The sequence below is a fragment of the Betta splendens genome, chromosome 9 (genome assembly GCF_900634795.4).
Source record: "Betta splendens chromosome 9, fBetSpl5.4, whole genome shotgun sequence".
Lineage (NCBI taxonomy): Eukaryota > Metazoa > Chordata > Actinopteri > Anabantiformes > Osphronemidae > Betta > Betta splendens.
The window spans coordinates 10,189,336-10,209,331 of NC_040889.2; the positions used below are offsets into that span (position 1 = coordinate 10,189,336).

General features: G+C 47.4%; 5 protein-coding genes across 7 annotated transcripts; 1 reads left to right on the forward strand and 4 right to left on the reverse strand.

Annotated features, from left to right (window-relative positions):
* Nucleotides 1–401: 401 nt before the first annotated feature.
* def6c (DEF6 guanine nucleotide exchange factor c) lies at nucleotides 402–5,104 on the reverse strand. The gene is made up of 11 exons (XM_029163304.3): nucleotides 4,697–5,104; nucleotides 4,019–4,159; nucleotides 3,481–3,663; nucleotides 2,956–3,186; nucleotides 2,741–2,887; nucleotides 2,555–2,663; nucleotides 1,812–2,041; nucleotides 1,633–1,740; nucleotides 1,257–1,423; nucleotides 875–1,164; nucleotides 402–779 (listed from the first exon to the last, which is right to left on the reverse strand). Exons 1-11 carry the CDS (start codon nucleotides 4,790–4,792, stop codon nucleotides 556–558), a joined length of 1,926 nt encoding a protein of 641 aa, XP_029019137.1. The 5' UTR covers nucleotides 4,793–5,104; the 3' UTR covers nucleotides 402–555.
* A 768-nt stretch (nucleotides 5,105–5,872) lies between these two features.
* Nucleotides 5,873–8,132, reverse strand: LOC114863253 (tetraspanin-7-like). Its single transcript, XM_029164167.3, has one exon. The coding sequence runs from the start codon at nucleotides 7,763–7,765 to the stop codon at nucleotides 6,623–6,625; it is 1,143 nt and encodes a 380-aa protein (XP_029020000.1). The 5' UTR covers nucleotides 7,766–8,132; the 3' UTR covers nucleotides 5,873–6,622.
* A 1,185-nt stretch (nucleotides 8,133–9,317) lies between these two features.
* Nucleotides 9,318–13,661, reverse strand: LOC114862763 (zinc finger protein 665-like). Of its 2 annotated transcripts, XM_029163413.3 has the most exons (9): nucleotides 13,502–13,661; nucleotides 12,808–13,010; nucleotides 12,630–12,731; nucleotides 12,457–12,552; nucleotides 12,262–12,372; nucleotides 12,053–12,170; nucleotides 11,181–11,943; nucleotides 11,033–11,091; nucleotides 9,318–10,952 (listed from the first exon to the last, which is right to left on the reverse strand). In XM_029163413.3, exons 1-9 carry the CDS (start codon nucleotides 13,533–13,535, stop codon nucleotides 9,436–9,438), a joined length of 3,003 nt encoding a protein of 1,000 aa, XP_029019246.1. In that variant the 5' UTR covers nucleotides 13,536–13,661; the 3' UTR covers nucleotides 9,318–9,435. The 2 variants fall into 2 exon arrangements, with proteins under 2 accessions (XP_029019246.1, XP_029019247.1); XM_029163414.3 differs by lacking the exons at nucleotides 12,808–13,010; nucleotides 13,502–13,661 and having other exon boundaries at nucleotides 12,457–12,547; nucleotides 12,630–12,719.
* Nucleotides 13,662–13,834: 173 nt separating this feature from the next.
* washc3 (WASH complex subunit 3) lies at nucleotides 13,835–16,583 on the forward strand. Its single transcript, XM_029163416.3, has 8 exons — nucleotides 13,835–13,882; nucleotides 13,965–14,034; nucleotides 14,604–14,702; nucleotides 14,786–14,851; nucleotides 14,942–15,079; nucleotides 15,207–15,323; nucleotides 15,415–15,479; nucleotides 15,593–16,583. The coding sequence occupies exons 2-8, from the start codon at nucleotides 13,984–13,986 to the stop codon at nucleotides 15,684–15,686; spliced, it is 630 nt and encodes a 209-aa protein (XP_029019249.1). The 5' UTR covers nucleotides 13,835–13,882; nucleotides 13,965–13,983; the 3' UTR covers nucleotides 15,687–16,583.
* Nucleotides 16,584–16,784: 201 nt separating this feature from the next.
* dram1 (DNA-damage regulated autophagy modulator 1) lies at nucleotides 16,785–19,987 on the reverse strand. Of its 2 annotated transcripts, XM_055511233.1 has the most exons (8): nucleotides 19,849–19,987; nucleotides 18,976–19,235; nucleotides 18,566–18,633; nucleotides 18,202–18,341; nucleotides 17,953–18,130; nucleotides 17,799–17,857; nucleotides 17,583–17,675; nucleotides 16,785–17,500 (listed from the first exon to the last, which is right to left on the reverse strand). In XM_055511233.1, the coding sequence occupies exons 2-8, from the start codon at nucleotides 19,104–19,106 to the stop codon at nucleotides 17,456–17,458; spliced, it is 714 nt and encodes a 237-aa protein (XP_055367208.1). In that variant the 5' UTR covers nucleotides 19,107–19,235; nucleotides 19,849–19,987; the 3' UTR covers nucleotides 16,785–17,455. The 2 variants fall into 2 exon arrangements, with proteins under 2 accessions (XP_055367208.1, XP_029017085.1); XM_029161252.3 differs by lacking the exon at nucleotides 19,849–19,987 and having other exon boundaries at nucleotides 18,976–19,285.
* Nucleotides 19,988–19,996: the final 9 nt, after the last annotated feature.

The following is a 19,996-nucleotide window of genomic DNA, read 5'->3' on the forward strand; positions in this document are numbered from 1 at the left end:
TCACTCTATCATATGCACTTTGCTTAATTAGAGCTGAAATTAAAATAGAAAATTTTCCTGTTGATGTTTGTATGAACACGCATTTGTTATGCCTGCTACATACACACGCTCATATACTGTATGTCTATGTACTGCTCAGTATTGTTTCCATAACATGATACTGTATTTAGTTGACTAAAGCCTGAACATAGCTGACTGCACTTTCATGCTTTAATGTTTTGCCTGTTTTTGCTTGTGTAACTTCCTGTGGGTTCTGTCATCAGATTATAGAGGAAAACTTGCAACTGACAACATCTTGACTAAAAATAGTGACTGACTGATATTAAGTAATAGAAATGTAATTTAGAATAGTTTAATATTGACCAATAACCTTTATTGTATAAACTGTAAATCTCATTGGATTGTATTGAAATGTTACTTTATTGAATTCTGCATCACATTGTGCTTCTGATTTAGTGTGAAAATATAAATATATTACACCTCATTGAAATTATCCTTTCTGCTCCCACTCTCTTCATGCATTTGACAGCTGGTTCCCTCATTCATCCACAGTGATCACATTTGTCCGTTGGGTTTTTCCTGTGAGTCGTCGGATCCGTCCGACAGGTTCGCGGGCTCCATCCACTCCAGCTGCTCCTCCAGCTGCACGTCGTCGTCGTCCGGCTTTGGGCTGCTCCGATCCGCTCGGCCCTTGAATTTAGAGACGAACTCGTTGCTCGCCAGCGCTACCTCCTTCTTGGGGCACATTTGCCTTGATGATAGGTGACTCTGCATACGGCCTGCAAAAAGAAACGAGTTTGACACATTTAACCAAACGTGACTGGATTTTACAAAGCGTCCACTGTCGCTCAGTCCAAGTCCAAGCGCACTGCACCTCCAGGGGTGATGGGCGTCATCAGGCGGTTCAGCTGCACGTTCCAGTGCCGCACGTGTTGACTGGCGTTCCTGAGCTTCTCCTGGACCTCCTCCAAGCGCTGGTGGCTCCTCTGGCGAGAGGCCTGCAGATGCTGGAGCTCCTGCGAGGCCGAGTCGAGGGCCGAGGGGGCGCCCTCGCCTGTGCCGCCGTCGTCGGTGTCGCGCGCGGGGCCCCGGCCCTGCATGGCCTTCTGCTGCTCCTGCAGGAGCTGGAACTGCTTCCTCTTCTCCTCTTCAGCCTGCAGCAGCCTACAGAAACGCAAACAGGGAAGAAGCTGAAGTGAAAATGTAAATGCAGTGAGACTTTGTTAGTAAATACTGGAGCTGTGTCAGACTCTCACCTCTCCAGCTCCTGTCTGGCCCTCTCCTCCTCCAGCCGAGCCTGGATCTCCATGTTGAGCGCGGCCTCCAGTTTCCGCTGTGTCAGCTCCAGCTCCTGAATCCTCTTCTTCTGCTGCTCCGCTTTCCGTTCCTTCTCCTGCATCTCCGCCTGCATGCTGTCCCTCAGCTGGACACACACAGCAGCGCCGCTTCAGCGGAAAGAGCTGACCTATTGCTCAATCGCCGTTTCCAGGAAGGTTATAACAGTTCCTCCAAACCATGAAAGGTTAGTTCTGACTTTTATAATGCCAAGGGTTTTCCGCTCCGTCCCGAGACGTCGGTGGGGTAGGCTTTAAATCCCATTTTAGCAGAAATACATATAAATCTCTTTCTTACCATCTCGGCCTCTTTGAGCTGTCTCTCCAGCTCTATCTGCACCTCCCTCTGTCTCCTCCTTTCTCTCTCCTCTGCCTCTCGTCGTCTGATTTCCAACTCCCGCGCATGCTGCAAAATGCAATTGAAGTGCACTTGTTACGGTTTACTATTTCTGCATTAAGGGTGGCCGTCCCTCTCACCTGAATGATGCTTTCAATCTCTAAATCCTGTCGGTCCTTTTCTTTCTCTGTCTTCTCCATCTTGGGGACATTGGAGTCGTCCGACTGGCTGCTCCGGCTGCTGCAGCTGCTGCGGGAGCTCCGGCTGCGTTCCCGTTGGCTGCTCTGGCGCTGGACTCGCCTCTTTAGTTTGAGTTCGTGGTGAAAGGAGGACTTGCCCTCACTCTGGAGACGGAGGGCTGTCTGAATGGCTGGCAGAGGTAAACAGTACATTAGGCTGTGTCTCTTTATTCACAGATTTTATTTGTCTGACTTCACAGACATCATCACTATTATAAGCCACTGACAGGAACTTCATCAGTATTTTCAAAATCAAAGTGCAGTGCTCTGAAAGACACCAGGTTGCAAGTTTAATGATTCGCCCGTGTAGATCTGACTAATTTATAGATGATAAATGATCAAATCAAATGGGTTAGATTTATTTGCACAAAACAAGTCTGACATGTGTTGGAGGCATAAGACATTTACTCTGTTCAAGGTCACATTGCAGTTAGGTGTTCAACACAACCAAAACAACCCGCTGACCCTGATAGTAAAGTCACACACGCACACATGATTGCAGTTAATCTCAGTGTCAGTTCACATGCTGAACTGCTTTAAATGTGCAAATAATGATTTAGCTTTTGTACGAAATGTTAAGTACAGAAATGTGTGGAACCAACTCATGCTTTTTCATCCGTAGCAGCTTTTTCTACTTTACACACCTTGCGTCCACTCAACCTTCTGCCTCTGGTCAGACGCGCTCATCTCATAGGTTTTGCTGTGGGTCTTCACACAGAACATGCAGCGCTTCCCCTCCCTGTCCGGAAGCGGCTGAAACATAAAGACACACTCACGACACAGCTGGGGACACCACATGCCTGCGCCGCGGCGTCTTCGTCCCCACTGACCTCCACCACGCAGCTCCGGTCCAGCTGGACGTCCCCTCGCTTGTCCTTCAGGTCCTCGCTGACGTAGTACGCCAGGGAGGAGGGCTTCAGCACGAACCAGCGCTCCGTCCAGTTCCTGCGCACGTGGCCCTTTTTCCACATGTAACCCTGCAATCAAGGCGGAGCTGAAGCGCGCTGGGAACGCGGGGCGTGCGGCGAACGCGCCGAGCACTCACCCTCTTCAGGACGTTGTGGTACATCTCCAGGAAAACGTCGTCCAGCGCCAGGCTGAAGGCCTCGGCGCTGGTGACCCTCAGCAGCCGCCCGGCGCCCATGTGCTCCAAGAAGCACCACACAGACATGCCCTCTTCCTGCACCGCGGCATCCTGGGATATTAAATCCTCCAAGGGCTTCCCATCCCACTCCTGACTCATCGCAGCGGAGATCTTCTTGATGAGATACTCCACCTAAAAGCACACGTTCAAGCGACGGTGACATACTCATCAGCTCGGAGTGTACAGGAAGGCTGCTGTACTGCAGTTTATTCTGGTCGGCATCGGCAGGAAACGTATTAAGGAAGTGGAGGAAGGAAGAGACTCATTAACTTACCGACTTGTACTGCTGTCACAAAAATGCAAAAATCTGGACACACGCTTAGTTTCTAGCAATTAGACACCAGTGTAACTAGAGGCTTGTTCCTCTAGCTGTATAAATAGAGTTTTGTTTCCACATCAGTGGCTCCTGTCTCGTCCTGTCTTTACCTCCTCTGGAATCATCACCAGCGGGTAGCGGTCCTCAGACAGGAGGTTGAACAAGCAGAAGAGCTTGAAGCAGTCTCTCTCTGAGAGCAGCGCCGCCCCTGGTACCGCCTTGTAGTTCTTCTTCATGGTCATCATCCAGCACAGGTCGTCAAACCTCTCCTTGTCGTACGTCCCCTCTTTGACCTGAACAGGCAAAGGCGCATAATGACCAAAACTAACATTAAAGAGTCACGAGAAACATCCTAGAAAAAGCTACGACAGCTGGGAAATGTAGTTTGAAGAGGAAACCGTTGTTTAGCTGTTTTTTTGGACACCATTGATATTGAACGACCCATTGTTGGGGCAGGGCAGGCTGTGAACACTGCCATCTGAGCACACAAACGGCTCAGGTTGGTTAGAACCAAGCGTCCTCACACCGCAGAGGTGTAGTCCCAGCATTTAGTTTTCCATCCACGATTAACAGGGCTAATTACTGGTAACGCACACAGCATATACACGTGTGATGATAATATTTGAGGAGTGGGTGGAGCCACAGCACCTTGTCCAGTATATACTTGTTGAGGTAGGGCATGTAGCCGTGATTGGACACGGGGCCGTCGTCATCGTCCTGGAAGTGCTCCTCCAGCGCCACGGGGTCATGTGGGATCTTCAGCACTGTGTACAGGTTGTGAGACAGCACCTGGGCAGGTAGACAGGCACACAGACAGATCTGTAGCGCATCTCTGCGCATGCTCCTCCGCGTAGCCACAAACAAACACACAAGCACAGGCACGCAGCGCTGCGGGAGCGTGCGTGTCGGGACAGCTTGGATTCTTCTCTGCTCCGGCTGCTCCAGGCGTGTAGGAACTGGATGAGGGGGAGGGGGGGGGGCACGGCCGAACAACAGCCTTTCTCCCCTGGCGTGCACTTCTTTTGATCACCGTTAACGTCGGTGTGCCACATGAAAAGGTCGAACTTTGCACTTAAGGCTGGAACATGAGCGCGCGCCTCGCCTCCAGTGTGAGCGGGCTACGTGTCTGTTAGAAGCTCCTGTGGGGGGTCGTCTCAACAGATTAGGCCGATAAGCAAACCCACATATCTCATGTCATAACATCTAACTATAAAGTCAACTCGGTTCTGTTTTCTACTTTCAGCCCGAACGCGCATTCGGACCGTTAAACCCAGTCCCCGTCGTCCCTGCCTCTCCGCTTCCTGAATAAATCCTCTACGTTCTCACCTTTAACTGCGATTTGGAGACCTTCCCGCACTTCTCCACGTCCAGCGAAGTGAAGGCGTACCATATGGACTTGAGGAGTTCGGACTTTAGGTCCATGTTCCGGAGCCCTCCTTTGTGCGCGAAACAACTACATTTCCGAGCGCAGCGCAGCGGCTCTTGACGCGGCGGGCGAGCGACAGAGCGCGGACTGCTGCGCAAACTGCAGACGCGCAAAAGGAGTCAGATGTAGGGCAGAGAGGCGGAGAGTAGCGATATCCTGGAGTCCACAAGGCTCCACTCCAAACATTTATCTATTCCTATCTAGTCTCAGGAAGTAGCGTCAAAAAACACGGAGCGCGGTTGTTTTGTAACGTTTCAGTCATTTCTGTTGAGCGTAGAAGGGATTTTTCCACGCGTCATTTCTAAGAATCCGTCTTTTCTACCCATTTGCCCACAGGCTGCACGTATTGTACAGCGTGAAAGCCTCCGAGAACCAGGAGGGATCCGTGTTGCTATCAGATTCCAGAGGTTGCAGAGGTTAGGGACACACCCTTTCATTCAGAGAGTCTAAAGCTGTGTTTATTCTAACACCACATACGTATCTGAGCCCTGCTCTGACACCGCTCACTGCTTCATGTAGTTTCCATATCTATCCTTGTTTAATTTATTGTACTTTAAGCCTTTAAATCTGTCCAACCCCAATCTGTTTTCAAAATAGTGTAAAGGTGTTGCAGCTCATGTGTTTTGTGTGTGTGTGTGTGGGGGGGGGGGTGGCCACCTCCGGCAAAATACTGTACATTAAACAGGGCAGTGTAATCAGACAGAAGGCGTGTGTGCGCCTTGTTAGAGCGAAATAGGCTAATCAATAGCATAATGAGGCCAGTGTGTGGAGGCCACGGCCTATGCGGCGCCCAGCCCTCAACACATATGCTGTATATGAACGCGCGCTTCCTACCCCACGGACCACACGTCATGATCAAGGGGACAGCGGGGATGCTTCATCGCGCCCCGCGGTGCATCTGCGTCCCCTCTGCCCTCCAAGATGTAATCACCGCCGTCTCAGCCGGTGGAAACGAGGCGCCGTTCACTTTGCCGTAAGTCAGAGTCACGACTCGCCTCGCGCCGGCTTTCCCCTCATAAAATACCACATACTGTACGTGAGCTCCACAGACAACCAGCCCCTCGTGTGGAGCGCAATCAATACACATCCAGGGTTTTATTAGTTTACTGTTACACATCATGCATGCTCGCACCATTTGTAGCTATTACAATAGATTACAAGCCATATTATTGAATGTGGGACATATTACAACAGCAATAAATGACCTTTGACCTTATATTGAAGGACCTTCACACACAGATGAGATGAACGTGCCCGTGTTAAATGTGAATGTGTTAAATGTGACTCACACGCCTGTTCCCACTGTGCCCAACTTTTACGGTGAAGCAATGCTTCTGGCTGACGCATGCTAATGACAGACCGCCCAGCATGTGGCTCATGCTGACGCAACGCCCGAAGTTGTGTCATGAAAAGAATTCAGTTTCGCACATACAAACTAAACAACGCGGTCGAACGGCATCGCAGCTCGGCAGACGGCGACAGCTCCGCGGGGCGCGGCGGCCGTCGCGATGGAAGAACCCCATCACGTCCTCGGAGGGAACATCTGCTGCACGCAGACTAAACCCAAGGTGGAAAACTGCTGGTGGACATTCCTGCGCGTCCAGATCTCCCACAGGATTGGACATTCGGCGTGTTTATACATTCTACATAAATCATGCCATCAAAGCGTACAACTAGACATCTCAGTCACTTCACATACGTTCACATTAAATTTGTGTCAACAGTTCACTGTCCAGTCTTTGTAGATTTGTGCAAAGAGTGAAACAGAGCCGGGAGGTCGTCGATTATTCCACTCCCGCAGACTTTTCGCTAAAGGTCACGACCTTTCAGTGCGCCACCACCCGGCGGCGCTGCCGCGGCGCCGTCTTGTTGGCCAGCAGGCAGGCCAGCGCGATGCCGCCGATCTGGATGAAGGCCAGGCCCAGCGCCGTGGCGGCGATGTGGAACACGTTGTCGTTGACCAGGCTGAAGACCTTGCGGAAGCAGCCGTGCGGGTGGATCCCGGCGGCGGCCACGTCCTCGCTGTCGTCCGGCAGCAGCGGGCGGTTCCTGCAGCCCTTGCGCCGCACGCAGCAGCTGTCCGGCAGCGACACCGAGGTGCCGTTCTCGGCGGGCAGGAAGCTCATGTGCTGGATGGCCCAGTCCGACGTGAGCCAGTCGCGCCAGCCCTCGGCTCCGCAGCACTCCAGGGCCCTCTGCAGACTGTCCAGGGCGTCGGCGCGGCCCTCGTCCTGCGTGTAGCCGGCCACCGCTCGCTGCAGGCCGCTGCGAAACCCGCCGGCGATGTCTTGGCGGTAGAACAGGCCGGAGAGGCCCGCGGCCAACCCGGCGACCAGCGCGGCCAGCTGGAAGAAGCCGTAGGACCTGAGCACGCACGGCAGGTTGGCCGCCACCCCCAGGCAGCCCAGGAAGCCCCAGGCGGTGACGGCGGCGCCCGTGGAGACCAGGATGAGCGGGGCGTTGGGGTACCGGTTGGAGGACAGCATCATGTAGTCCGCCAGAGAGATCTGGGCCCACACGCCCAGGGTGAAGATGGCCAGGCCCGCGGCCCAGAAGAGGCAGCTGAAGGCCAGGAGAGCCAGGCGGAGGAGGTGCATGACTCCCACGGCGCGGCAGCAGGGCGCCGCCGCGGCACCGGGCGGAGGTGCCGGCGCCGCCAGGGAGGCCTCTGAGCACATGGACAAGGAGAGGCGCTGCTGCGGCTGCTGCTGCTGCTGCTGCTGCTGCTGATGCTGCTGCTGCTGATGCTGGAGCCGCTCCTCCTGCTCCTGGTACGGAGGCAGCAGGTAGCCGGGGATGGCTGACAGGCGGCGAGGAAGAGGAGGAGGAGGAGGAAGAGGAGTGAGCAGGTCCAGGCTGCGTGCGGAGGACAGTCTACGCACCGCGAGCTGCTCGCGCTCCCAGTCCAGAACCTGCCTGCTGGGACTCGGCCGGGCCGACAGGGAGTCGTAGGGCAGTGCGGAGCTCATGGTCCCGACTCCAGCTTTATCTACTCCCCTCTCTCTCTTCTCCACACTCACCCTTTCCCGTCTTCCCCTCCAACAGAGCCTTCACTCCTGTCCTCCTGCTACCCACAGTCCCCCTCCCACCTCTTTATGGCTGCTATTAATCCCCCACCAACACAACCAAGGCAGACTGGCCCATAAATCTCGCTGCAGGGCTTTCGCCGGCGCCGTTATCTGCATCCGCAGCTCTCCCTCTTCTTCCAGCCTATTTATCTGTTTATTTCGGGGATCGCTTCCACCCGTGCAGCCACGAGAGCTCCACATTCCTCCGTTGAGAGCCACATCGCGAGGCTGGCTCTATCCTTGATGGTTGAGAGGTGATTGCAGCGGGCTGGACTGAGAATCCTCCCACGCACACCCTCTCTCGGTGTGGAGGAGGCATCAGCCCACATCCAGATTTAAGTCGTCAGTTACAGATGATTTCATGAGCAAAAAGTCATTTAAACGGTAACTTTAATGAACTTGTTGCCAATAAACTGATGAGGGATTAATAGGACTGATGAGAGTCAAAGATTTTACAGCTGAACAGTGAAAAATATTCAGAAGCTTATAGATATTTTGATGATGTCATTCTCTACTCGGCTGTCGTTCCTCTGGTTTATCGAAGCCTCTCACTTAATTAAACAGCTCCTTTCATTAGCACCATCATAACAGCAACATGATGACAGATAGGGAAAAACCCCACCCTGCAGAAGAAATAGCTGCACTGGAACATGGGGTATTTATATGCAACTGGCCACGTTAGCTTATTGTGTTTAATCGTTTGATGCCCTTGTTTAGCGCTGGAAGGACGAGCAGCAAGTAAACCACAAACAGCTTGAGGTTCTCGGAGGAAATGAGGTTATGTTTATGATGTTTATAATTAATCTTTGCTCTATATAGTCAGTCCACTGACTCATTCGCATTAATGTGCATATGGGACAGAATATATCAGCTGACACAGGCAGGAGAAGACTGAGACCAAAACAAGGCACTTATCAGCGAATTATTAGGGTCTAAAAATGGCCGAATGGTTCAAATAACTAGACGCAAAGATGACTTAAAAATCACACATCTGTATTTGTTTTTCAGCTGGATGAAAGTTTATGACCTAAGATTTACAGGAACGTTCTGCACCTGTAAGCGTTTCTCTTCAGGTTTATCATTTGCAACTATATGGACGTTACAGAAATCCTGCCTCAGCAAGAACTGAACTTAATTCTAGTCTTTACAAGCGTAGATTTGATTGTTCCTGTTAACCCTTCACAAGCTCCCCGCTGTCTCTATTTAAAGACTGATTCTGTTTCTGTTTGATAGACATGTTAAGTATTATTATCTGTTGCTTCATGAGACCAAGGGAGGAGCCCAGTCTGACCACATCACAGAAGCATAAAAATAGGGTGATGAAAGACAAAGACAATATTTGGAATGAGGAAACCAGATTTATAAAAAAAAAAAAAAAACACTGTTCACCTTTAATCTCACCATTTCGTGAGCAAAATCTAAATGTCAGAATTATTTGAGAAGAAATAAAACCTTTTATTTTTTCAGGTTTATTTAACCAAAGTTGAAGGATGTCAGTACCAATCACTATTTTCCTGATCTGCTTATTGTACAGTCCCATAATCTGAGCCAATCAAATTTATGCCTGTGTGTTATTCTTTCTCAGGCTGTACAGAGTCCACAGACGCCGCTGCTTCCTCCTGCTCCCTGTGCGTCTCCATGTGTTTCCTCAGCTTCGCTTTGGACGTGAACGTTCTCATGCACTGCTCACAGTACGGCTTCAGCTGCTTCAGTCCCGAGTGGCTCCGTCGGTGCCGCGCCAGCTCCGACGAGCTCTTGAATTTGAGCTCACACGCGCTGCAGGCGTACGGTCTCTCACCCGTGTGAATACGCTCGTGCAGCTGAGCCTCGCTGAGGGTGAGGAACGACTTCTCGCAATGTCCGCAGGGGAAGGGCCTCTCCCCCGTGTGAATGAGGTTGTGTCTGGTCAGCGCGTAGGGTTTGGTGAAGCCCTTCCCGCAGTAGGTGCAGGGGTACGGGCGGGCTCCCGTGTGTGATACGATATGCTCCTGCTGGGTTTTCTTGCTCTTGAAACGCTTGTTGCACTGATGGCAGGAGTAGGGCCTGGCGTCCTCGTGCGACCTGTGGTGCTTTGAAAGCTCTCCCTGTGACAAGAAGCCCTTACCACACTGCGAACAGAGAAAAGGCTTCTCCCCCGTGTGCATCCTCTCGTGTCTGGCCAGCACAGACACCAGCGTGAACCTCTTTGGACAGTGGGAGCACTGGAAGGGCCGCTCCCCCGTGTGGACACGCAGGTGCTTTATGAGCATGAAGCGGAGTGAGAAGCGCTTGTTGCACTGGTTACACTGGTAAGGACGCTCCCCTGTGTGGGTGGACAGGTGCCTCTTCACGTCAGACCTGCGAGTGTACGTCTTCTCGCAGTGCGGACACTTGAACTGGTGCTTGACCTGATGCAGTTGTCTGTGCTTGGAGCGGGCGAGCAGCGAGTCGAAGCCGTCCCCGCACTGCTGGCAGATGTAGCGCTTGCTGGTGACGTGGGACTTCTTGTGCTCCCACAGCTCAGAGGACGTGGGGAAACTCTGGCTGCAGATGGAGCAGATCTGCGGGAGCTGCCTCTCCTGCGAGTGGGACTGCTTGTGGTGAAGGGTCAAAGCCCTGAGGTTGGCGAAGGCGCTCCCGCACAGCTGGCAGCTGAAGGAGATGGCCACGCCGTGGTGCTTGCTCTCGTGCTTGGCGAGATCCCACGAGTGCTGGAAGGTCCGGTCGCACTGCGAGCAGCGGAACGGTCTTTCTCCAGTGTGAGTGAGCTGGTGTCTCCGGACGTCCGAGCTGCGTGTGAAGGTTTTTCCACAGGTTTCACACATGAGGCCCTTTTGTTTGCCCTGGGCCTGCGACACACTCGCTTTGCTCTGATGGACCGGTGGCACTGCTTGACTCTGCTCTGTGTTTCCTTTGGGGAAAAGTTTTATCGATGTAAATATTTCATCAGAGCTGGAAGGAGATGGTGTGAATTTGGCTCCCTCTAGAGTCCTGAGTGTTTCTGTTTTAACGCTCTGCATGTGGAAGTGAGGTGGACTGTTTTCATCCGAGTCGTGGAAGGGACACTGTGAACAGGTGAAGATGATGGACTTCACCTCATCGGAATCACCTGCAAACAAAACACAAAATGATACTGTGAATAAAAGCTGAGCTGTCATTCACAAAGACTCTTCTCAACCCCTTTGTCACCTTTGTCTGTTCCTTTGATTGCGATCACAGATGGAGAAACTGATATGTCAGGTTTGCTCCTGATAAATAGAAAAACATCACCGGTTAAATTTATACCCTACATTTAAATATCCATGAATGTATTATAATAATATAAATGTGTTTGTACATTTCTGGTGTAACGTCCTTCTGTCGTTGCAGTTTACACCTCTCATGCCAACTGGGTGAGGTCTTCATCTGCAGACGAGAGGATCTGCGGATATTGGCAGAGGAGGCAGAATGTTGTGTGTCAGGAACAGAGCTCTGACTGGAAACGTCTGTCACCTCTTCAGGGACAGGAATGGATTCGAAGTGATTAGAGTTGATGTTGCTCACGATGTCTCCAAAATCATTCTCCATGTGTTCAACGTTTGCTTCTATTCTGTCATCAAAGTGATCACATCCTTCAGATGCTTTGCCTTCATCTACAGCATCTTCTAACACAACTTCATCATTTAGAGGTGAGTCATTAGTCCTTCTTGTCAGTACCTCTTGACCCAGGCTCTCCTTTTTTAAAGCAAAAGTTTTTGTCAGAGTCTCCAGAGCTTTAGCGACATCTGCAGTTTCATTTGTTTCTTCTGCTCTGACGCTAGAGACCTCCTCGATGCTGACGCTCTCTGTGCTGGCAGCCACAATCTCTTCTTCGTAGAAGTCTGTCTGAACCTGAACTTCAGCCGACTCAACTAATTGTTCATTAACTTCAGATTGTCCGACTTCCACTTCAGTGTAGACAGCCACGATGCTGTACTGGTCTGTTCCAACAAAGGCCACTGGGTTCAGTAGGTTGGCATAATTGTGGATGGACTGCAGTCCGACAGAGATGTTAGTCTTTTGTGAGGGTGGAATGGATAAAGCAGACATGATGCAGCTTCCAATGGTGGATGAAGGACCATCTGTAAAAGCGGTCAACAAACAATGTTAGACCTTTTTGCAAATCATTTGCAGCTGTTTTTTAAAAGGTCAATTTCCTACTTGCTAAGAAATGATGTCAGCTCTACTTACAAGTGATTTTTAAGCAACCTGAGTTTTTATAGTGCTCAAAGACTGAGTTCAGTTCTTCAGCTGAGGGTTGAACACAATCCTCAAACATGGAGGGAAGAGAAGCAAGCCAAGCTGCAGTCTGTAACCACAATGCAGCTAGTTTTAGATTTGTGGTAAAAACCGAGGGGAGGTAACACAGCCTGAAACATCTGGATGGACTGCCCAAATACCTGTTTCAGGTCCGGTACTGGAAGTAGCTTCTCGAGTTTTGAGAGTAGCTCCCATAATAACACATGCAAAGCAGCATCATACTGTGGTCCATACTCCATTGGAAAAACCTCCTATATGAGAAGATCAAACATCTGTTTATAGAAGGGACTGTGAGTATTTTCAGTTAAATACTGAATTATTTCAACGGGCTTGACCTGGAAGAAGTACGCCCTCTCAACCGGATCCTTCAGTAAGCTTTGTACAAGGGCAATAAAGGTGGTCTCTGTTGTTTTCACCCCCGCATCCCTGTACTGCCAAGGATAAGAGCAATGCATGATCAACACAACTTTTAATTTGTATTCAGTTCTGGTTGCTTTAATATACTTACATCTGCGTTTGTATATGTCAAAGGGAGTCTTTCTAAATGGCTCAGAATGGCTTGGGAATCAACGTGACCTTGTGCTGAGCCTTTGCAAAGCTCCAGAATTAGCTGAAATACAAGCACATTACATAAATGACAGGAAAAGCGACTTCTGTGGAGTAAGTGGCAAACAATTCTCACTCACCCGTGCTCTAAGACCCAGTATCAACTGGGCCCTCTGTGTGTGACTGATCAGTCCAGGCACAGCCTCCGTCACCATGGACACAAACTCCTGGAGCTTCTCGTAATTCATCACATCTTTCTGCTTCGCCAGCTGCCACATAGCTGCAGACAGAAGCTGCAACGGGGGCACCAGGAGGCGAAGGGCAGACAGAGGCAGGGATGGGTCTGAAACACAGACATGTAATGAGAGACGTGGTTTCTGGAGGGCAGCAGTGAGCTTTTAATCCATTAAGCACTTGCAGACAAGTCATCAACACAAATCACTTTAGATTATTTACAATATTGTTTAAAGTCGCTCCTTCTTACAGATAGATCATGCAATAAATAAATCAACATACTAGCACAACAAGTGAAAAATATATGCTTTTTATTATGTATCATGAAAACTATCAGTTTTGAATAGAATAATTCCTGGATAAACTACTTTTTTGGTTTAAAATCAGCAGCTTGAAAAAGCGTTCTGTAGATCTGGGACAAATTATTTGAAGTCTGTAACGATTATCAAATAAAATCTGAACATAACACAATTATTTATTCTGGAACAACACGTATTTGACAGTTAGCGCAAGTCGTTGCTCCAATAAATAGACGGACCCGGCTAACGTAAACATAACGTTATGTAAACAATAGCGGAAGTCGCTTGTAAATAGACGTACCGCTTATTTTCTCGGTTGACCCAAGAATCTCCATTTATGCGAAACTTCTTCTGTGACAGTGAAGAATACATGAGCAACACTGATGTTTGGTTTAATGGCTAACATGCGCTGTTAGCACGCAGACACCCGCTTCGTCAAGTGTTCGTCTGCGTATCCTTTATTCAAAATAAAAGTCTCACATTTTAGCTGCTCCAATTTTTGTCATAATTCACACATTCACAACACAATTTAAATTAAGTTCGTGCCGGTAGTTTGACTAACAAACATTGTTTATAAAAATATAATATTTTCATTTTTAATCAAATGGAAAAAGAACAAACGTTATGACTTGTGACGTCACGACGCAGTCACGCAGCCCAGAATCACATGAGTTGTTTCCCAGTAAATATTTCTCTACCGATTTCATTGTGTTTTTCGCTTAAAATTAAGCATATTACTGGTGACACTGCATTACACTTTACAGGGAGACTTTAATATTCGACATGGACGAGGACGGGCTCCCGCTCGTGGGGTCTGGAGTCGATCTTACTACGGTTGGTACTAGCATGCTTACATTGACGGTGGCTAACGAGCTAGCTGCCTGTTTGAGGAAATGAGAAGAAACGAGACAAAGTCACCTGTGCAGCAAATCCTATAGTAATACTAGAATAACACACCAGCTAGCGAGTTGGTCAATATGAATACATATAAAAGATCATAATATGGCTTTAGGTGTATTAGCTAATACTAATAAGTCTTAGCTTTGACACTATGTATACAGATGACATATTTGTACAATTATGTGTGATCATTGTCAAAACAGACAATTTAATATTTGTACAGATCTAAGGATTATACAACATTAAATTTCCATTGCAAAATTAGTTTTATACTTGGTACATCAGATGTGAAAGGAATAAAAAAATTAAGTTTTATATGAATTTAAGTTCCTATATTAAGTGCATGGCTCTGCACGTGTTTTTTATTATCTACAACTTCGTTGTAAAGAACCAAAAGTAAAAGTTGCCCTCATCATCTGTTTTTCAGTGCTTCCCACTCTGGGTTCTCCCGCTTCTCTGTCGCCTTTGTGACCTAACTGTCTCGCTTTTGGTGTTTCCCCCAGGTTCCTGCTATTCAAGAGAGGAAAATCGTGGCCTATCTTAACCAGTTTGTTGTACATACAGTTCAGTTCCTGAATCGTTTCTCCACAGTTTGTGAAGAGGTTTGCGCTTCTTCTTATAGTTCCATTTTCGTTTTTGCATTCACTTGCGTAATCTTTTTACACATATTCTTATTTTCCCACAGAAACTCGCAGGCATATCTCTTCGCATACAGCAGATAGAAACCACCCTATGCATTTTGGAAGCCAAGGTGAGTTCCTGAGCCTCGCTAGCCAATCTACAGTTTTACCGCAGTGTGTGCATTTCACGTTATTTAGTAATATTTGCGTGATTTGAGCAGCTTTCCTCCATTCCTGGACTTGAGGACGTCACAATAGATAGACTGAGTCAGCAGCAACCTACACAGACTAATGGACCCACTCCAGCTAGTCAGAGCCAAGCAGATGCTCCAACAGCAGCAATGTTGCCACCTTCAGAGGTAAAAAAGCAACCTAGCAAATATATTCAGGCATACTTTACCGTAATAATTGGTATTAACCATAATTGAACTTAACTGTTACTTATTATTTCACAAAACCTTTGTAATTTGACGATTCATATTGCAGCCTGTTCAGACTGCACAAGAATCTGCACAGACCCAAACCCCAGAAGCAGCTGCAGAGAATGGATTGACAGTTGCCAAAGACCCTCGTTATGCTCGGTACCTGAAAATGGTTCAAGTGGTGAGTCACTTATAACACCTGCTTCTGTTCTACAGGGATTAAAAGCATTTATGATCTGTCCTGTATCCTAATCTAAATTGATCTGTCTCAGGGGGTTCCAGTTATGGCCATTAGGAATAAAATGGTGATGGAGGGTTTGGATCCTAACTTGCTCGAGTGAGTGGTTTAAATTAAACATGTTGCTGCACATATGAATGTATTTTTCTTAGCTTTGTGCAACAAGGGTTAATTTCAATACTCTGTCATAATTCCATCACTACTCATGACAGCTCGCCAAACGCACCTGTGCCTGATGGAGGAAGCACAGAGGGTCAAGATGTCGCTGCCACCAGCTCTGACAGTGAATCATCCTTCAGTGACTGATGCGCCTCATCTACCCTCATCGCTGCAGAGCATCTCGTGAAGGTCTGTGCTCAGAAAGAGCTGGAGGTTGCAACCTGCCAGTGAAGGAGCACCACCAAGAAGGTGCAGATGTTAAACGCCTGGAAGAGTGATTGTAATTTCAGTGTGAATGAGCTGAGATGATCATTCAGACCTCATAGATTTAGATGCATCATTATTATTCTTTTTTTAAATAATAATAGTTTCCCTGTTGATTATGTAATCAGTAGTCTTCAGGCAACACAGTAGCATGTAGTTCCTCTACAAAATTCTCGTAGTCTTTTGTAGTAACACTGTCAATACAGTTTGATGCCTTTAAGGGATGCACACATCAGCCTGGCTTTGTATATTTGAATGTTAAAAACATGTGAATCACTTTGCTTAATCCAGGCAGAGAAACTGCCCCAGTGACCTGGTTCCAGTGTTACAGTACCTGTATAGAACCTGTTTGTCTGTCAATCACGTTTGACTGCTCATTAGCAGGACGCCACATTTGCACTTGTCTGGCATTCTGGATGCTTGAAATACCTGTTGGTCTACATTTTAATGTGCTGAGAAACAGAAGTAAAAGGTTTCATCTTGCTTTGCAGAGTATTGTGAGAGATGCTTTTTGCTTTGTTTGTTAATGGGTGGAAACAGTTGTTGTTTGATTCGGATCCAAATTGTTGTTTGTTGATTCATTTACCTTTACATGTAAAATCTAACCCTATCGACTCCACTTTGCAGAACAAACCTAATTACATGTCAACAATCGGACTCAATAATAGTAAAAAACGGTTGTGCACTAACTCTTAAGTGAATGGTTTACTAACTTACACTAAAAGATAAATTGGTGAGAAACTCCACGTTAGAATAAACTGGTTCTATTTTTTGTCATCAGCATATCTGTCATGCTTCAGTCTCTATTATTACTTTTATCAAAATTTTTGAGAACTTCCCTGAAAAAAGGAAACACTGACTGTGAGGTGTGGAATACACAGAAAACATATCACTATCACATGGTGCTGGATCTAATACCAGTTGTAATTGGTTGTTGAAAAAAAAAATCTGTGCAGTAACCCTTTTTGATAAACACTCATGCAGTTTGATTAGGAGGTGCTTCTTTATTGTGCAGGTCAGCAGTGCTTGTTAATCTATACAGTACAGCAAAAATACAAGGAAATGGAGTTAACCTCCCATTGGAGTAAGTAGGCAATCTGTAGTGAAAACATTAATAATCAGCATCCATGTCACTCCTTCAGCCTGCAGAATTCGTCCCAGAGGTAGCCTGTGTCTTTCTGCTCTGCTGCCAATTCCAGCTCAATAAGTGGAAATCTAATTCTTAGAGCCTCGGTCTGTGGCGTGACCCGTCCAAGAGTGGGGCCCAGTGGCACCAAAGTCGAGGCATCGAGTCTTCAGTAGTTGATGTGATCCTCTCCTTTAACGATGTGTGGCCATTGACCATCATATGGTGGATCATGTGTCTGCTGTGTGATGAACTTCTCCTAATACTGGTCACAAGTTTGACCGGACGTCTCGCTGGTGTGGCAATACTGGAGTGTTTGAGTAAACACAGCTGGCGTGAAGTAGGTTTATGACATACAGTATGTGATCGTATAAAACACTGTAGTTAAATGTAAAAATAACAAGGTGAAAATTGCTTCAGTCTGGTTGTACGTGAAAATAATCATGTAAAAACCCACTATAAACATAAAAGCCTCACTTCAACCTATAAATACTGATAGTAGTGAAGTTTGGCTTAGACATGCAGATCAACTCTGCTCTGCAAATTCCACATTCACTTGTAAAGTAAAGACCTGTTGACAATAAAGGACAGAAAACGATGAGTCAGATGAATCAAACAGCCATGACGTGTGCGTTAATAGGTTTTATACTCACTTTGAAATCATCGATGTATGTGAGGAAGAAGCAAACGAAACTGAAGGCGTTAATCCACTCGAACACAGCGCTGATTAAATGTAAAACGTAGTCCTGCAAGCAGAGTGAGTGCTGACGTGAGGTAACAAAAAGCTAAAACCACAATAATCACCATTAAACGTTTACTATTCATAATTTAATATTTTTCAGATTAGTAGATCATACAATCCATCTCACCTTGTCTCTGGTGTGTCTGTGCAGAACGGTTTGCTTCACAAACTGCGCACATGCCACAGCTGAGTTATTATTAAGAAAAACACCCCCGGATGCATCGAAGAAATGCTGTTTCTGATCCATTCAAGCCCCGTATTTGACATTTGTGAAAGGATACTCGGGATGAACGCTAGGGCAGCGATGATGCAGACGGCCAAACGTGCCCGACACACACTTAGAGACGACCCATAGGGATAGGCCTGATATGATATCACAGTCTGGAGGATTGTGTATATAACACCAGAGACGAAGAAGATCAGGGCTCCTATATCGTGAACTATAGTCACCGCTGTTTCCTGCAAAATAATTAGGCCTGTGTTAAATTCTGCTCCTGAGATTCAAAAGCACACTATGTATAAACACATACCTGGAACGTTGCAACCATGCACATACCCAAACAGGAGAGCATTCCAAACCACAGGCCACACTCATTGAGACGTGGGCTCAGCCTTGTCAGCTGTTTTAGCTGCTCCACAAACTTGTATCTGGAGTAGATGGTGACTGTGGCTGTGCAAAAGTCGAACATTTAATTTACCACAACATCTTGTGACAAAAAAAGACTCCTTTTTGCGTTTCTAACCAGCCGTGCTTTCATTTTACACAAAGGGGAAATGTGACTAAGCTCTTTGGAAAGTTTGCTTCCACCTTTGAAAAAGTCCGACTGTTGCAACTGTGGGAGAAGAGACGAAATGTGACGCTGCACATTCTCACGGTGACCGACGTGAACGTACCCGCACACGCAGAAACGAATGTCAGCAGGCCGAAGACGCAGCTCTCTGGAGGGCGGGCACCGGCGTCACTGCCAATACAGAGAGACCCCCTCAGTCCAAACTTTAGACTGGTGGCATGCTGCCTTTCTTAAATTAAACAGACATTCTAAAGTGGAGAAGTGGAAAAACGTCTAAAGCTGCATCACTCTCCTTACAGAACAGATGTGAACGCATCTGGAGCTTGGGCATCAGCCAAGTTAAAGCGCACAAAAACGAAACTAACTCTGCTTCGACTGAGCGTTGTGTTTTACACACATTACTTCTACAATATTAAATGGGAACCATGCACGCTCTCACATTTGCAATGTAGTTTTGAACTAAGCCATGCCTTGTTGGTTCTTGTCTTACGCATATACATGGTTAACACTTACCTAATGTACGGGAAGACAACATCGACGTCGCGTCGGAAAATCGCGATCAGATATGGAACAATGAAAGTGCAAGAGGACGAGATGACCAGAAAGGCAGGTAGGAAGCACAGTCCTTGCTGGAACCAAAACATCTCTCAGAGATTTGAACCGGAACTTCCAGAGAACGCAGGCAGGCGCGCGCGTAAAGGTACTGTAGCAGCCTCACAATAAGCAGGTCAGCGCTGAAGTCTGTGGCATCTGCTACCGACAGTCACATGGTCCTGTGTGAAGAGGAATGATCTTGAGCAAGACGCTGATATTTAATATAAGATACAGTAAGTGGTTCCCCAAACGCCCGTGGGCCGGACTTTACGCAAATCAACGTGGCCACTTTTTTACCCCCTCCGGTTCCTTCCTCGCTTTTGTCTAACGCGCTGTTGTATGTTAAGTGGATGAAATCGATACAGTTATGGCCTAATTTATGTGTAAGCATCCTCGTTAAACACTCACAACATTAGATTTGTATAGTTATATTATTATATTTTATTATTATATTTTTATTTTATTTTTGAAGCTTGCCAGTGCTTACCTTGGCCACAGTCTGACATACATATCTACAACAATTAGATGGTCAGTACATATTCGGGCTGTTACATTTGTTTGCAGAAAAATAACAAGTTTGCAATAAAACTTTCAAACGTTTTCTCAGGTGTGTTTGCAAAAAAACTCACAGCATAGCAGCATAACAATGAGTGCGTGAAACACAAACTGCAGTACCTCAAAACTATTTTTAAATATTAATACACTAAATAGTAAATAGACCTTCACAAAGGTCAACTATTTTAACTCCAGCGCCGAGCGAGACCATGAAGGCATCACGGGGCAGCTCCTCACCAGCAGGGGGCGACGTTGAGCCGCTCGCTGACAGCAGCGTCGCCGCCGTAGAGGAAGCGTGAAATGTATGGTCGGTTGTCATGTGTCATAGCGTCTGGCTGGCGGTCAGCTGACAGATCCGGTTCGTTTTGTGATGTTTACTTTCTTT

What these genes read in the sequence shown, in the direction of transcription:
- washc3 (XM_029163416.3), top strand. Translation starts at nt 13,984, where the DNA reads ATGGACGAGGACGGGCTCCCGCTCGTGGGGTCTGGAGTCGATCTTACT. An exon ending in ACCTGAAAATGGTTCAAGTG is followed by an intron (nt 15,324 to 15,414) that starts GTGAGTCACTTA and finishes GATCTGTCTCAG; the next exon opens with GGGGTTCCAGTTATGGCCAT. An exon ending in TTGGATCCTAACTTGCTCGA is followed by an intron (nt 15,480 to 15,592) that starts GTGAGTGGTTTA and finishes TACTCATGACAG; the next exon opens with CTCGCCAAACGCACCTGTGC.
- LOC114862763 (XM_029163413.3), bottom strand. Translation starts at nt 13,535, where the DNA reads ATGGAGATTCTTGGGTCAACCGAGAAAATAAGCG. An exon ending in TGACATATACAAACGCAGAT is followed by an intron (nt 12,553 to 12,629) that starts GTAAGTATATTA and finishes TATCCTTGGCAG; the next exon opens with TACAGGGATGCGGGGGTGAA. An exon ending in CAGTACCGGACCTGAAACAG is followed by an intron (nt 12,171 to 12,261) that starts GTATTTGGGCAG and finishes TTGTGGTTACAG; the next exon opens with ACTGCAGCTTGGCTTGCTTC.
- LOC114863253 (XM_029164167.3), bottom strand. Translation starts at nt 7,765, where the DNA reads ATGAGCTCCGCACTGCCCTACGACTCCCTGTCGGCCCGGCCGAGTCCC.
- def6c (XM_029163304.3), bottom strand. Translation starts at nt 4,792, where the DNA reads ATGGACCTAAAGTCCGAACTCCTCAAGTCCATATGGTACGCCTTCACT. An exon ending in ACCGGAGCTGCGTGGTGGAG is followed by an intron (nt 2,664 to 2,740) that starts GTCAGTGGGGAC and finishes TTTATGTTTCAG; the next exon opens with CCGCTTCCGGACAGGGAGGG. An exon ending in AGCTCAAAGAGGCCGAGATG is followed by an intron (nt 1,424 to 1,632) that starts GTAAGAAAGAGA and finishes GTGTGTGTCCAG; the next exon opens with CTGAGGGACAGCATGCAGGC.
- dram1 (XM_055511233.1), bottom strand. Translation starts at nt 19,106, where the DNA reads ATGTTTTGGTTCCAGCAAGGACTGTGCTTCCTACCTGCCTTTCTGGTC. An exon ending in GTTGTCTTCCCGTACATTAG is followed by an intron (nt 18,634 to 18,975) that starts GTAAGTGTTAAC and finishes CTGTATTGGCAG; the next exon opens with TGACGCCGGTGCCCGCCCTC. An exon ending in CATACATCGATGATTTCAAA is followed by an intron (nt 17,501 to 17,582) that starts GTGAGTATAAAA and finishes TATTGTCAACAG; the next exon opens with GTCTTTACTTTACAAGTGAA.